At 48.9% G+C, this 14939-nt stretch overlaps 2 protein-coding genes across 4 annotated transcripts in view; one reads left to right on the top strand and one right to left on the bottom strand.

Annotated features, from left to right (window-relative positions):
- LOC143821745 (carotenoid-cleaving dioxygenase, mitochondrial-like) overlaps positions 1 to 14939 on the top strand; it is a 45815-nt gene that overhangs the window by 6632 nt on the left and 24244 nt on the right. The window contains exon 4 of one of the 2 annotated variants that reach the window (XM_077306085.1): positions 1013 to 1639. The exons of the other annotated variant lie outside the window; for it this stretch is intronic. Within the exon in view, the coding sequence (XP_077162200.1) occupies positions 1013 to 1178 (166 nt within the window). The 3' untranslated portion in view covers positions 1179 to 1639. Of the gene's footprint in view, positions 1 to 1012; positions 1640 to 14939 lie in introns of those variants that run through there. 2 annotated transcript variants of the gene reach the window in all.
- LOC143821747 (interleukin-18-like) lies at positions 5994 to 13995 on the bottom strand. 2 transcript variants are annotated; one of them, XM_077306087.1, is made up of 6 exons: positions 13840 to 13995; positions 11061 to 11134; positions 10004 to 10012; positions 8687 to 8839; positions 7419 to 7564; positions 5994 to 6349 (listed from the first exon to the last, which is right to left on the bottom strand). In XM_077306087.1, the coding sequence occupies exons 1-6, from the start codon at positions 13854 to 13856 to the stop codon at positions 6116 to 6118; spliced, it is 633 nt and encodes a 210-aa protein (XP_077162202.1). In that variant the 5' UTR covers positions 13857 to 13995; the 3' UTR covers positions 5994 to 6115. The 2 variants fall into 2 exon arrangements, with proteins under 2 accessions (XP_077162202.1, XP_077162203.1); XM_077306088.1 differs by lacking the exon at positions 10004 to 10012.

Raw genomic sequence — 14939 nt, 5'->3', positions numbered from 1 at the left:
TAGTCCAACCCCCTGCAGTATGCAGGACACCCACAACTACCTGCCTGCTCACAGTGACCCTAATTCCATGCCCAGATGATCCCCCCCCCGAATTCCTGTTCCAGTCACACAATGAGACCTCCTCTCCCAGGCATAACTGACCTGGGGTAGCTCTAAAAAAAGGACAGCTACCCGCTAAATCTACAGTAAGAGAAGTGAAATTAGCTCCCCCTCCCTGGCAGCCTTCAAGCAAGGGCTGGAAAACCCCTTGTCAGGGAGGCCTGAGGCTGATCCTGTGCTGAGCAGGGGGCTGGAAAAGAGGGCTTCTATGGCCCCTCCCAACTCTGTGATTCTGTGATGTGTGTGTATAGATATATGCTCTGATTTGCGTTTAATCTTTCTTCTGTCAACTAGGTACCTTTGGCTAGCAAGTCACCCTGACCCCCAGCATCCTTTGTGGTTCTGTTTTCCCACCCCAAAGAGGCCCACAAGTGGGCTAGTAGGAGAGTTGTTTTTATACCCCACTTTCCACTGCCCAAGGGAGTCTCAAAGCAGCATCCAATCGCCTTCCCTTTCCTCTCCCCACAACAGACACCCTGTGAGGCAGGCTGGGCTGAGAGAGCCCTGACAGGATTGATTTCCTGCAGTCTGGCCCCTCCTCCATCCTTTTCTTCCCCCTCTGGAGATGAAATCTACCCTCAAAAGGAAAGTTTTCTGTGTGGCATTTCTCCCCCATCGGACCTCCACACAATCCCTGGCAGCATTCTCAGAAGAGGGAAGGTACAATAATTGCCCGGAATGTAGAAAACGAAAAGGATTTCCTTTGTAGCAAGGAAAAGAAATTCTTCTGTGTAATCTTCCTGCACCTTTGTGAGCAGTGTGGAAACCACAAACGTTGGTCAATATTTGGCTTAGTCTGGAGTGCCTTTGGCAGTTGGCCTTGAAAAGATGAGGCAGAGGGGCAGGGCTGCCCTGGAAGGTTTCTGCAGTTGCCGTTTTCATCTTGCTCCCTGTCTTCTGCTCCCCACCGCAGGGGCCTCGGCCAGGTTGTCACTGACTACGTCCACGGAGAGACGTCCTTTAAGCTAGCCAGTGCCGGCCTCTACCTGCTGTCCACCGTCACCTTTGCCGGCCTCTGTTACTTCAACTACCACGACGTGGGCATCTGCAAAGCCGTGGCCATGCTGTGGAGACTTTGAGACGCAACATCCGCCTGGCAAAACACAACGATTGTCCACCGCTGCCTCAGCTTCATCGTTGAATAAGGGAGAAAGAGCCGCAGAGCTCTCTGCCTCACATACCCAAGGGGGGGGTGGCTTCTAGATGTGGCTAAACAGCTGGAAGGTGCTCAAGTAATGGGGGGGGGGGCTCTCACCAGGAAAAGAATTAGGCCTGAAATGGGTTAGAATTGGGGATGGGTGGGCTGCTGCTCACTGCAGTTTGCCTTTCCCTGCCCAGTTTCAGCTGGTGCAGCATTGCTGGTCTTCATTTTGTCAGTCTCGTGTTTCAGTCCTGAAGTTGCCATTAGTGAATTATGTACACGGCCCGTTGCGCTGGGCTTCAACTGGGCCCAGAACGGTTGCTGTGCAAAAGGGAAGCCTTTTCTTTTTTTTGTTTGCTTGTTTATAAACTGTGTATAATAAAGAATTTACACAACCCACTAGCGTTGGTTTGAGAAATACATTTTTGTTTTGACGTCTTCAAGGGAGATGGTGTGGTGTAGAGGTTAGGGTGTCAGACTTTGAGCTGGAAGATCCAGGCTTGAATTCCCTCTTTGCCTTGGAAGGATGCTGGGTTATCTTGGGCCAGTCCCAGTCTCTCATCCGAGCCACTTCCCAGCATGGTGGTTGTCAAGAGAAAACAAGAGGAGAGGAGACTGATGTAAGGCTTGTGAGTCTCCAGTGGAGAGAAAGGCAGGGTACAAATGAAATCACTATCACTAAACATCGCAAAGTTGAAATTTTGTGCAACCAACTCACTCTCTACTTGATTGGCCCTCCCTGGGAATGTGCCACTAATTGGGAGAGAGCATTCTGCTAATGAGGGCCCATCAATTAAATTGCACTCTCCCAATGAGGATCAGTCAGCTCAAATTGCATGCAGACAACTCACTCCCTACCTAATTTGTTCTCCCTGGGGATGTGGTGCCAATAGGGAGAGAGAGAGCACTCTTCCAATGAGGGCCATAAGTTTAAATTGCAATTTGCCAATGAGGGTCAATTACTTCAAACTGGCGCTCCCTACCTGATTGGCCCTCCCTTGGAGTGTGCTGCCAACAGGGAAAGAGCGCCAATTATGGGGCTTTTCTGGCCTCTTCCTCCTGCTGCTTGTTGGGTAGTGTCAAACGCTGACAAAACTCACAACAAAACTTCTATATAAAGAAAGCTTTAATGGAAGTTAGATCAAGTCTGTCTGATACAAGAACAGCAGGCACTTATCAATACTTTTCTCCCGCCCAGAACTTGAGCGTTCCCATGGGAGGGGGGGAGGCCCCTCTCCCAAGTGCCATCCCAGATTCCTGCCAGAAGTGTTGAAATTAGTGCGGCCTTGGTCGAGCCGGCGCCACAGGCTAGCTGATAAGCTGTTTACAGGAACTGCAGGATCCTTGCGACAATGTTTCACAGTAAGGGGGAGAATATGCAGTGTGAAAAGGCAGGGATCAAAGCAGAGAAATCAAAGGGGACAACTACAAGGGGTTTTGGGAACTGTGTGCATACATGGGTTACAAGGACAAAGCATGTATGCAACAAACAAGATGGAGTCAGACAGGTTCACTGAACATAATTCATGGCAGAGAACAGGGACTAATCCTGACAGGTAGAAGAGATGCTAGCTTCTCTGAGAGGCCCTACTTCTGGTAAGTTGCTCCATCAGCCTCTTCCCACCCTCCACCTCCCCCAGGCAAGGGAAGGAAGCCAGCTGCTTCCTTTGTCTCCTGTGTTGGCCTCAGGTTTAAGCTCTCTGCTGGAAGAAAACACAGATGAGCTGCCAGGGAGGCAGAGAGAATCAGTATTTCAAAAACAATGCCAAGGAGCAGACAGAATGCAATCTATGTCTGTTGTGGGGAGAGGAATGGGAAGGCGACTGTAAGCCGCTTTGAGCCAAGAACCAACTCTTCTTCTTCTATGTCTTAACTCAGTCCAGTGAGTCAAGGGTTCCTTCGGGCAGTCCAAGGGCATCAGCAGAAGGAGCAGGTCACTGATTGTGTCCACAACTTAGGCCTCCCAGCCTCAAATCAATATAGGCTGTCCCCAGCCTCTCAGTCTTCTGCAGTCAGCAACATGATGTGGTGCCTTTTAGACTGGAACTCCTTTCCAGCACATAGCTGGCATTGCTTAATTGGCTAAGGTAGATTGCCAAGGCAGAGAGCTGCAGCTGGAAGCTGGGCAGATAGATGAGGAGCTCCTGCAACAACTTTGGAATCTAAGCCCTGCTACAATTATCTGTGCACCCCCCCCACACACACCTGATATTAATATTATAAGAGGTCTCTGAGTTTGATTTGGTAGAATAAGCCTTCCAGTTGATCCGTTGAGCTGACATTGTCCTTTAACTTACAACGCAGCTATCTCAGGGCTCTCTCAGCCCCACCTACCTCAGAGGTAGAATTCAGTGCCTTGTGTTTTGGATTGTTGTTTTCACTTGTTTTGAGAGAATGCATGATGATTTACAGTTGTTTCTGGTGGCTTCTGCGTCAGCAACCAGATCAAACAACATTCCAGGGGATCCAATGTGCTGCATATTTCCCAAGTGCAAGGTGCGCTTGCCTCCCCAGACTCCACCAGATGCCCCCCCCCAAATCTCCAGATATTTTCCAACTCAGAGCTGGCAACCCTAGTCAGAGGGATTGCTTTGATTTGCACCTCCCCCCCCCACAAAAAATTCTGCAAGTCTTTTAAAGTAGAAAGCCCATTGTTTGCAAGTTGCTCAGTAGCTGCTTTTTAAGAACGTCAGAAGAGGATCAGCCCAGTGGTCCATTCAGTGTAGTATCCTGTATCTCACAGTAGCCAGGCAGGTCCTCTGGAGGTCCAGCAACGGGACACAGAGGCTAAGGCCTTCCCCTGTTGTCCCCCTGAAGTGGCCTCCTGGCTCTGGGATCGAAAGGTTTAGTGCCCCTGAATGTGGAGTTTCCTTTCGGCCACCATGACTTGTATCCACGGACCATCTCTTGAATCTAATCCCCTTTTAAAGTGGCTTATTTCTGTGACGATCATGACATCATTTGGTAGCGAATGCCATATTATAATCACTCCCTGGATGCCCTCAAGTTCAAGTCTTTGGGGCGAGGGAGACCGATTTCTCTACTCTCTCCACCCCATGCATAATTTTATAAACCTCCATAGTATGCTCTCCCAACCCCAGTTGTCTTGTTTCTAAACTGAAAAGTCCCAGACTCTTCCGTCTTTTTACCGAAATGAAAGTTCTTGTTTCGTAACGGTGGTTTAAATTATGTTCGGGTTAATATTTTGGTCTTCTTACGAAATGTTCTATTATGAATCTTTTGACTTCCCGTCTGCAGCGATGAAAGTTTGGCTCCTGAGGGTGAGGCTGCAGGCTGGCTTTGCATGAGTCATGGGAAAGTGCAGGAATGGGTTGCCTCAGGAAGTGCTTTCTCTCATTCTGAGTAAGTTGGGAGGATGAATCATTTGCATCGACTCCCATTATTGAGATTTCAAATGTCTTCCCACTTTTTAAGTCCTGCCGTTGGCTTATGTTGCAGATTGCAGCTTGATGATCTGTGTGGAGGCTATTGCGGAGCATGTATAGAGTTCAATTCTCAGTCTCTGTGGAAACATAAGATCTGAAGGGGTCCATGAGGGTCATCTAGTCCAGCCCCTGCACAATGCAGGAAATTCATAGTTACCCCCCCCTCTGCTCCCCAGATGACTCCTGCTCTATGTCCAGAGGAAGGTAAGAAACCTGGACCAGCCTGGCCTGGAGGGAAATTCCATCCCGACCCAAGAGTAGTGATTAGGATTACCCTGAGCATGTAAGAAAGGGCCATGGCAGCCAAGCACTAACTCATTCCCCCCACCGAGAGTATTACAGTCAAGTGACCAAAATCAAAGGTTGTGAACTCCCTGCATTCTGCAGGGGGTTAGACTAGATGACCCCGGGGATTCCTTCCAACTCTGATTCTATTAAGGATCCCTCGCCCTAAAGAAAGAAGGCTGGCCTCAACCAGGGCTGTGTTCCCTTGGCCCCAGGCTGGTGGCACATTTTGCCTAACGAGATCAGAGCCCTGCAGGGCCTTATTCTGTTTGGCAGGATGGCGAGACATAGCTGTCCAAGCTCCTGGGTGAGGCTTGATTACATCTGCTGTTTGCTGGCCTCCCTGCATATACACTTCCCCGCACTGCAGGTCCTGTCCTCTGCTGCCAGTGTTGCAAAGTAATGTAAGGTGATCATATTCTCATACATGAAAGTTCTTTGCCTTTTTAAAAGAGGTAATTAAAAGGGCAAATTCTACTTTGAGGTTATTAGTTCAGTTATTACTCAACATTGTATTTTCTTTGGTGTTCTTGTGGTTTTATTCCTTTACTATTTGCATAACAGTCATGTGTCTTTCAGGCAGTGAGGCATTTTCCAGATCACATAGTTGGGCAGATGTATCTTTAATTGAGGAATGTCCATTAATTTCCTATCTTGACATATTTATTTCCTTCACTATGTCTCATCTCCCCCCCCATCCCCGCCAAATGAACCCCCAAAAATGGTAAACCTATAAACTAAGCCGGCATTTCCTGTTTGGTCCTGGAATCTGTTAAAATAATGTCATTAGACTGTGTGCTAATTCATTATCCACCTATATTATGACTACCATTTCAATGTATCTGAGGAAGTGTGGGTGCACACTAAAGCTTATACCCAGAATAAAATCCTGTGGGTCTTCAAGTTGCCCCTGGACTCAAACTTTTCTTCTGCTGCTTCAGACCAACATAGCAACCCACCTGAATTCATCTTTACACAGACGTTTACCTTCACAACTTTTAATCAAGTTAAAAAAAAACAAACACAATTTCTGATCTTTATTAAAAAACCAAACCAAACCAAGATTACTTATCAGTCTTGTACTGTTTTTAAATCCCCTCCTTCAAACACTGACCAAAGAGGGGTATGACTGAATTTGAAAGTGCTACTCGGAGGAATGGGAGAACTTGGTGGTTTCGTCTACCTCGTCTTTGTTTTGGACTCTCTTCATGATCAGCCGCCTGGTGTGGCTGTTCTCGCTTCTCTCAAAGGCAAGGAAGCAGCCCTGTTCCAGCGTGGTCTCAAATTTGAAGTATTTGTCATCGCCTTCCGAAAATGGTATTTTGAAGAAGATGAACTCACTACGTTCTCCTGAAATACGCTCTGGAATGTTTCTTTCCTGAAACGGAGAAGAAAAAGAAGAGCTGATTTTTTTGTACCCCATTTGAAGGAGCCTTGAAATGGCTTAGCCTCCAAGTGGCCTTCCCTTCCTCTCCCCACAACAGACACCCTGTGAGGTAGGTGTGGCTGAGAGAGCTCTGGGAGAACTGGGGATGGCCCCTGGTCAGCCAGCCAGTTGCTGGCGGAAGTGAGGAATTGAACCAGAATCTCCAGATTAGAGGCGGCTGCTCTTAACCACAACACCACACATGGTCAACCTCTGCATTTCTGAAAGCGGCCCAAAGAGACAGAAGAGGAGGGATAAACATCTGCCCCTGTCCGCTTACTGTCTAGAAGAGCAGATTCAGGTTCTTATATACAGTCCCTATATCCATATATTAAAAATGTAGGTGATAACCAAGCATTAGTAAGGAAATCACTGTGCTTTTATGAGGGGACATAAGACAGGCTTTTATTTGCCTTCAGGTGCCAAAAATGTCTTGGCTACCCCAGGTCCAAATGGCCAACTCTTGTGGACAGGCTCTCAGCTATTTAGCCATGGAATTGGGCTTTTCTGAAAAGCTGGAAGAGGCAGGTAAACTCTGAGCAGGTGGGCAGTTAGAACTGCATACGGGGCAGCTTTGTCTTTAGTATTAAAACAGGTACATGCCATCAAATTGGCAAGTATGGTCAAGAAGGCACTTCCATTACTTGCTGAGGGTTTCATTAGAGCAGACTTTCCCAACCAGGGTTTTGTGAAAACCAGGGGTTTCTCAATGGCCCTGGAAAGGTTTCCCAAGTGGGAAGGAGTTAATTATTTTTTTAAAATATATATATATTTAAAACATTTATTGGGTGATGGACTCCCCAAATGGCCAATGATGGGCCTGGAGGGGGTGGGAAGGGGAGGGGCCCCAGGGGGGCATGTACGCACCTCTGCTTCCCAACCCTATTCTGCACGATCGTGCCACTTCTGCAGTTTCAAGAAGCCTGAAGAATGTTTCAGGGAGTTCTCAATGGTTAAAAAGTTGAGGAAAACCCCTATTAAAGGAAAGGTCCTAAATGATGCTGAAAGAGCAGCCATTTACCTGAAACATCACCTGCATTTCTCCGTTTGCTTGTTTCACTGTACGCAAGCAATAGGTCTTGTTGTCCTTGCTCACGATCAAGGCCACGGACTCACACCTGGGCACCGTGTCTTTGTAGCTTTGGATGGTGAACCTGATTCCAGACTCTAGGGATGAAGGACAAGCAGCCAGGTTTAGGTGTGAAAAGCATTTAGTGGTAACTGATAGAACACAGAGACCACGACCTACACGGGCTCCCCTTTCTCGGTTTAGAGAGCCTACTTCCAGTTCCAGCCCATGAGGCCCAATCTGTCCAGTGGCATCAAGGAAGCTGCTGTCATAAGTAGGGTTGCCAACTCTGGCTTGAAGTATTCCTGAAGATTTGGGGGTGGAGCCAGGAGAGGGGGGACCTCAGCCCAATACAATGCAAGAGTCCACCCCCAAAGCAGCCATTTTCTCCAAGGGACGATCTCTTTTGTCTGGAGGGTCAGCTTTAATTCAAGTAGATCTAGAGGTCTAGAAACCTAGACAGGTATTCATGAGCCTCCAGGGAGGGTGGTATATAAATAAATAAATAAATAAATGTTCAGGCCTTATGCCAATAGCTATCTTCAGTGTATATGAAGCAATTTGAAAATGCATCCTGATTTGTGCCGAGGATTGAAAGTTATCTGGCTACTAGAGTTGTAGAAGACTTTATGGCCGGGGTGGCCAAACCGCAGCATGCTGCCAGGGGCTCATGGTCATTGTAATCCACAGTCATCTGGAGAGCCACAGTTTGGCCTCCCTTGCTCTATGGAATGACTAGTTCAGTCCTGTCTTCCCAAGCAGAATGCGTTCCAAAAACTGACAAGTATTTGGCAATTCCCTTGGAAGCTTATTTAATTACTGGTCTGCCATGACACTTACAATGTTTCTCCTAAAATAGAACCCCTGCTAATTAACAGTTTTCTCTTGCCCTGTCTCTTAGTACCAGGTCAATGTTAACCTTGTTAATTTGGAGAACTGGGGGTATGAGATTGAGAGAGACACACACACAGAGACGCATAAAGCTGCCTTTTGCTGAATCAGACTCTTTGGGCCTCAAAATCAGTCTTGTCTGCTCAGACCGGCGGGCGCACTCCAAGGTCACAGGCAGAGGGCTTTCACACCACCTGCTGCCTGGTCCTGTTAACTGGAGATGCTGGGGATTGAACCGGGAACCTTCTGCGTGCCAACCAGATCCTTTTCCACTGAGCCACAGGCAGAATTCCTGGGTAACTTCAGGGAGCTGTGAACAATTACTGTACCGTCATTCCTGTCCTGTATTGTCATATACTCAAATGCTGCCTTCTGTTTTTCTGGACTTTCTAGCTTCACGATGAGGATGTAATTCTCAATGTTTCGGAAGATCTGCAGCTCTGAGCATTTTTTAGATCTTTTCCAGCTGTCGGATTCTAGGCCTTTGAAAGAGGTATAAAGCAGTGCATTAGAAAGAAGATCAATATATCTAAGTTGTTCTTCCAGGAGGTAACTGTGCCATCCCTACCCCCAAGTGAGCACACAAACATTCAAAAGTCACTGCTTTGAAGCCCAGTCATTTCCTAGCTCTTGCATCTCACTTCGAGTTGAAGGATAAACTTTTTTTCTCATGAAAGTTTACTCTTCAATACCATAGAGCTGGAACAATGCAGGAAACTCAGTTACCTCACTCTGCTCCTCCAGTGACCCAGAGAAAGAGAAAAAAAAACAGGATATCTAGCCAATCTGGCCTGGTGGGAAATTTCTTCCTGGCCCCAAAGTGGCAATCAGCATTGCCCTGGGCATATAAGAAGAAAAAGGGAAACAAGAGAAGAGCTGGTTTTTGTATACCCGAAGGTCCCAAAGTGAGTCACAAAGACCTTCCTCTTTATCTCCCCACAACACAGTCTGTGAGGTCAGTGGGGCTGAGAGAGCTCTAACAGAACTGCTCTGTTAGAACAGCCCCAAGGTCACCCAGCAGAAGTATGGGGAATCAAACCTGGTTCCCCAGATGAGACTGTCGCTCCTAACCACGCTGGCCATGAGTGCCAAACACTAGCACTTCCCTTCTTGCCCTCTCACGATCTGCCTAAATCGTGGCGGTTCTGTCTATCCTGCCTCTCGCTGTTCTCCATCCCTTGTGTGCTTATGGCAACTGGGCTAGCCAAGATAAGGATAACTCCATGCAGACTCAGATCTGAGCTGAAATTATTCTCACTTTTCCATGTTTGTTTTGATTTCGACTGGAAGAATGTTTTTTTCTGCCCTCTGGCACCTTTTCACGGATTCTTTACACATTTTCTTTTCATTTTTATTCGCTGCATTCACACTCAGTGACTAGGACTGGCATCCTGCTCCGTGACTGGGACTGGCAAATCGATCTGTCTCTGTTGCCCCAAGGGACTATATTTTACATCTGGCGACATCATGGCGGCTGTGAGGAGCAGCGGTGACTTAATTGAATGTGCTGCACGGTGCTTCACTGAGTGAGACAGAACCGCACGGCCTTCGTGGCTGAACTCAGGGGCAGAAACCTCAGTGGGCAAAGATGCGGCGCCATTACTTTAAAACTGTTTTTTGTTATTTTATCAGACTGGGTTGCTTACCGCTGTCATCTTTGTTTCATCCAAGCGATGGGCAACGGGGAAGAGAAAAGAGAAAGTGGTGAGATGGCAAACCAACCAAACCCTCTTTCCCCTGCACTTTGATCCACATCCCTCCTGCCTGCTCCATCGCCTGTTCGTTTAGGAATAAGCAGAGAGATCGTGACACAAGAATTGAGCTGCTAACAGAAATGGGGGGGGGGGGCTTCCTGAAGAGGCGGACTTTCACTTTTTAAAAGCAAACAAACAGCAATAATAACAAAAAAAACCTTAAAATGAAGTTTCCAAAATAAGAAACCAACTGGCCAGGGCTCCTTTCATTCAGGCGGTAGAACTACTTCCCTCTTCCCTTCCCATCTGGACAGCACCCTTTCCTTCCTGGAAGCTCCTAGATATATAATCTTGAGCAGCAGAAGCTTTCTAGATATTCTATTTGGAACCAAGTAGGGATGGGCACAAACTGGAAAACCTGGTTTGGGATGTGGCTCACCCGTATTGTACCCAGTGCAGCAGCGTGACCTGGTCTCACACACAGTCAGGGGCCTGGACCTCAGGGGCTCACACCCCAGGGAGATTTGGTCAGACATAGATCCACAGTGCTGTCCTGGGCCTTAGGTGAGTCTGTCTCTCAGCTGCCAGGTGGGAAAGGAAGGATGCAGCCCATTGGACGTGGGACCACCAGGAAAGAGCGAAACCCTTAGAACTAGGTGAGATGGGATTGGCCCTGCCCAGCCGTCACCTTGCCAGCAATGGGCTTGATGTAGGCCTGGACAGAGCTATCAAACGAAGGGATGGCCCACGAAGCATGGGACAAGGGGAGGGGGAAAAGGAGGACACTCCTCAACAAGGTCCCAGGCTTAACCTTAGGGGCAGCTGCACCAGATTGTTATGCACTAGATTTGCTTTGGGCTACTGAAAGTATTCACATTCCTGAGCCCCAGCACCAAATGTCCAGGGACCAGTTCCCTGGCCAAGGGAGTGGCAGGGACTGAACGCAGCCCAAAAGTGTGTGTGCGGCCTGATTCGCAAAAGCCAACCTAGTCAGTTAGCCAAGATGTACCTTGGAAAGAGATCATCCCATCATCTTCAAGACATACCGGAAACATCTGAATCCAGCCATCATTTTCGTTTGCTCTAGAGAAAGAAAGGAAAGGGTTAGCAAAAGATGACACAATGTCTTGGACCCAGGTACCCAATAAGGTTGCTGGGTACCCCCTGCCCCCTGGTAGGGGGTTGGCAGGGGGGGTAGGATTGCCAGATCCAAGTTGGGGAACTCCTGGAGATTCCACTTCACTGGCGAACCGCACCCAACCCATCACGGTCTCCGGGTCGTCCAGATTCAGGCACGCCTGGACTCACTGCACTGTTAAGAGCAGAGATCTCCATGCTGCATAGTGGCCTAGATTCCACCCCCCAAAGCATCCTTTCCTCCAGGGGGGGCTGATCTCTGTAGTCTGGAGATGGCTGGAATTCTGGGGGATGCCCAAGTCACACCTGGAGGCTGGCATCCCTACAGGACGCTTCTCTACTCCGTGATCAGGTACTTGGTGTCCCTAGAACTGGGAGGTCCATGTACTATTTAATTCTATTTTATTCTTCAATTTGTACCCTCCCCCTCCTGGCATGCTGGCTTGGGGCGTTTTCCAACATTATTACATTTAAAAACATATAATACATAAAATCACATTGTTAAAATATTTAAAAACATCACCTTAGAACAATCATGTAGGTAAAATATTTTTTGGGGAGGGGGAAGTATAAATATAGAGGGAGCCAGGTGGTGTTTAACTAAAGCCATCCTGATGTTCATTTGCTCCATCCAAATGTTTGGTGGAAGAGCTCCATCCTATAGGCCCTGAAGAACTGGCTCAGTTCTGTCAGGGCCCTTGGCTCTTCCAGGAGCTTATTCCATCGAGTTGGCACCTGCAGTGAAAAGGCCCTGGCTGACGCCAGATGTACTTCTTTTGGGCCAGGGATCACTGCTTTGTTCACACTGGATGATCTCACTGTCCTTTGGGGGGGCATAGTCAGCCATGTGGTCCCTCAGGTATGCTGGGCCCTGACCAGGCATGGCTTTAAAAGTCAGCACCAGCTCCTGAAGCTGATTCAGAATTTAACTATAAGAGGGAGGTCAGATATGGCATCTCTGTGGATGACTCATGCCATTTGTGCAAGGGCTGTCTACCCATGAAATGGCATTTTGCTGGCCTACTCGATCATCGGTTGATGAGGCAAGCTCAGCTCAAGCAAGTGCACACGTTGAAAGTCCCTTTTGGAAGATCCTGCAGGCAAGGGGCATTTCCTCACAAGCGTTGGAATGCAACAACATTAATAAATTAATGTAGAAAGTTCTATACAGCCTCTCCAGGGAATAGTTCTATGTCGTCTCTTTAGCAGTTGTGCAGACCTATTGTTTAAATGGGGGCAGAATGAAAGGTCCCAAATGTGTTTGTGGAGCAGCTTGTCAAACTATTTTCCATCTGTCACCAGAGTGTGACTGTCGTGCTTCCCAGGGAGATGTGACAGAGCTCTTTGTACTTTCCCCAACTGTGACTGACTGGATTGAAAACTTTGAGATTAGTGTTGAGGGGACTTATTCAGTCTGTCTGCATGACCGCTGTCCCTACTTGTCTACATATTTTCTATTGTTTGATGCTTCCTGCATGTAACTCTGCCATATAATAAATATCTCCAAGGTCCTCCTTGAAGCAGCTTCCAACTAAAAATCAGAATTAAGTGTGGTTGCTCTGAAAGGGGCCCTTGGGCTTGCACTGTAGTCTGCAATACAGTTTGTTTGCTTCATCTTATACCCCATTTTTATTCCCCAAAGGCAGGTTTTTGCTTTCCCTCGTTTCTTATTTATTGTGGTGCTCTCTCCCATCTCTCTCACTTCACCGGCTGCGAGGCCATGCTTCGTGAAAGGGAAAGAGGAAACAGCTACTTATTTATTTCTGGAAAACAACAACACCCTGGGTTACTACGCCCTACTTTCTGCTGCCCTGGCTGTTTGGCTTCTTCTCCCATGACGACATCAATGGATGCTTAGTCAGAATCAGGCTGGCTTGGGACAGCCTCGAAATGTTAGCAGCATCCGTTCCTTCTGAGCTGGCAGGAGCAGCATTTTTTTTTTTTGGGGGGGGGGCGTGGTTGTTCTTCTCCTGCAGGGTATGTGAAGAAGTGAGCAGGGATGCAGGCATGCATGCCCATGGAAGACAGGAGCACAGGGGTGGAAACTGTTGCAACCCGTTTGCCTTTCAGGTGCTCCTGGACTCTTTTCTCACACTTGGGGGTCTCCCTGAGCCCCTTCTTGGAAGGGAGGGGCCTCCTGGCTTCAGCCTGTGTTCTTTCTGCTTTGGTCCCAAATCTAAAGCAACAATCTTGGCCTCAGACTTGGGAGAAGGAGGCCCTGACAAGAGGCACCACCAGCCTTGTTCCTGTCCCTTCTTGCAGAAGGCTGGATAGGATAGGATCCTACAGTTGCAAGGGGCCACGCAGGCCATCTAGTCTACCCCCCTGCTCAGTGCTGGATCAGCCTCCCCAAAGGAGAATGGGAAAAAAGGGATGCCAGATCCAGGTCGGGAGATTTGGGGACGCAGCCTGGCCAGGACAGGGACCTCAGTGGGGTAGAATGCCCTAAAGCCCACCCTCGGACGCATCCAATTTATCCAGGGGAGCTGATCTGTCATTTCGGGGGCCTCCCAGGTCCCACCTGGAGGCTGGCATCCCGAGGCTTGGGGCGGCAGGCGCCGTTTCTTCTCCTCCATCCATCCCTCGCGCCCCCCAGCCCCGTCCCAAATCCAGCGCTCCGGCAGCGCAGCAGACCCGAGGGCGAAGCCTACCTGCTTGCAGCAGCCATCCACTCCGCCCGGGATCACACGTGCGACTGCCCAGATTCTGCCCGGCGGCGGGACGGAGGCTGGCCGGGGCGGTGCCAGGGCAGGGGATCGCGCGCGCCTCTCCCCGCCCCCCCCCCCCCGCCGCCCCCGCATCTGCTCCTGCTGCCGGGCCGGGCAAGCCGAAGAAACGCCGACGCCCGGAAACGCCGCGTCTTGAAGACCAGCCCATTCTCATTCTGGGCGCAAGCTCTCCTGTGCATGTACAGAGGGCATAAAGTTTGAGCCCGGGGTCCCCTTGAAGACCAGCCCAGTCTCATTCTGGGCGCAAGCTCTCCCGTGCATGTGCAGAGGGCATAAAGTTTGAGCCCGGGGTCCCCTTGAAGACCAGCCCAGTCTCATTCTGGGCCCAAGCTCTCCTGTGCATGTGCAGAGGGCATAAAGTTTGAGCCCGGGGTCCCCTTGAAGACCAGCCCAGTCTCATTCTGGGTGCAAGCTCTCCTGTGCATGTGCAGAGGGCATAAAGTTTGAGCCCGGGGACCCTTGAAGACCAACCCAGTCTCATTCTGGGTGCAAGCTCTCCTGTGCATGCGCAATAAAGATAGAATCCTAGTTCAGTTTTGCCTCTTGGACCTTTGCAGCTGGGATCACAATAAAGAGCTGAAATGAACTCCCAGGAATCTTACAGGTTGCATCTTGACAGCCCTTTCTTTTGGCTTTTCCTGTTAGGGTACCCTTAGAATAGGGCAGCTTTTAATAAGGTCTTGATCTTTTATACAGTTTATTTTTTGCTGCTTGTATTTTGCTAGTTGTTATCTGACATGGTTACTGAGTTTCACTATATTGTTCCTGTTCCCCTGTGACATCCAGAAGAAGTTCCAGACAGAGCGGTTCCTCAGTGGGACAGGCTTCCTCGGGAGGTAGTGGGTTCTCCATCTCTGAAGATTTTTAAACAGAGGCTGGAGAGCCATCTGACAGAGGGGCTTATCCTGTGAAGGCTTAAGGGGGTGGCAGGTGACAGTGGATGAGCAATAGGGTTGTAAGTGTCCTGCATACTGCAGGGGGTTGGACTGGATGACCCATGAGGTCCCTTCCAACTCTATGAT

The sequence above is a fragment of the Paroedura picta genome, chromosome 12 (genome assembly GCF_049243985.1).
Source record: "Paroedura picta isolate Pp20150507F chromosome 12, Ppicta_v3.0, whole genome shotgun sequence".
Lineage (NCBI taxonomy): Eukaryota > Metazoa > Chordata > Lepidosauria > Squamata > Gekkonidae > Paroedura > Paroedura picta.
This window is presented reverse-complemented; position numbering and strand designations above follow the sequence as displayed.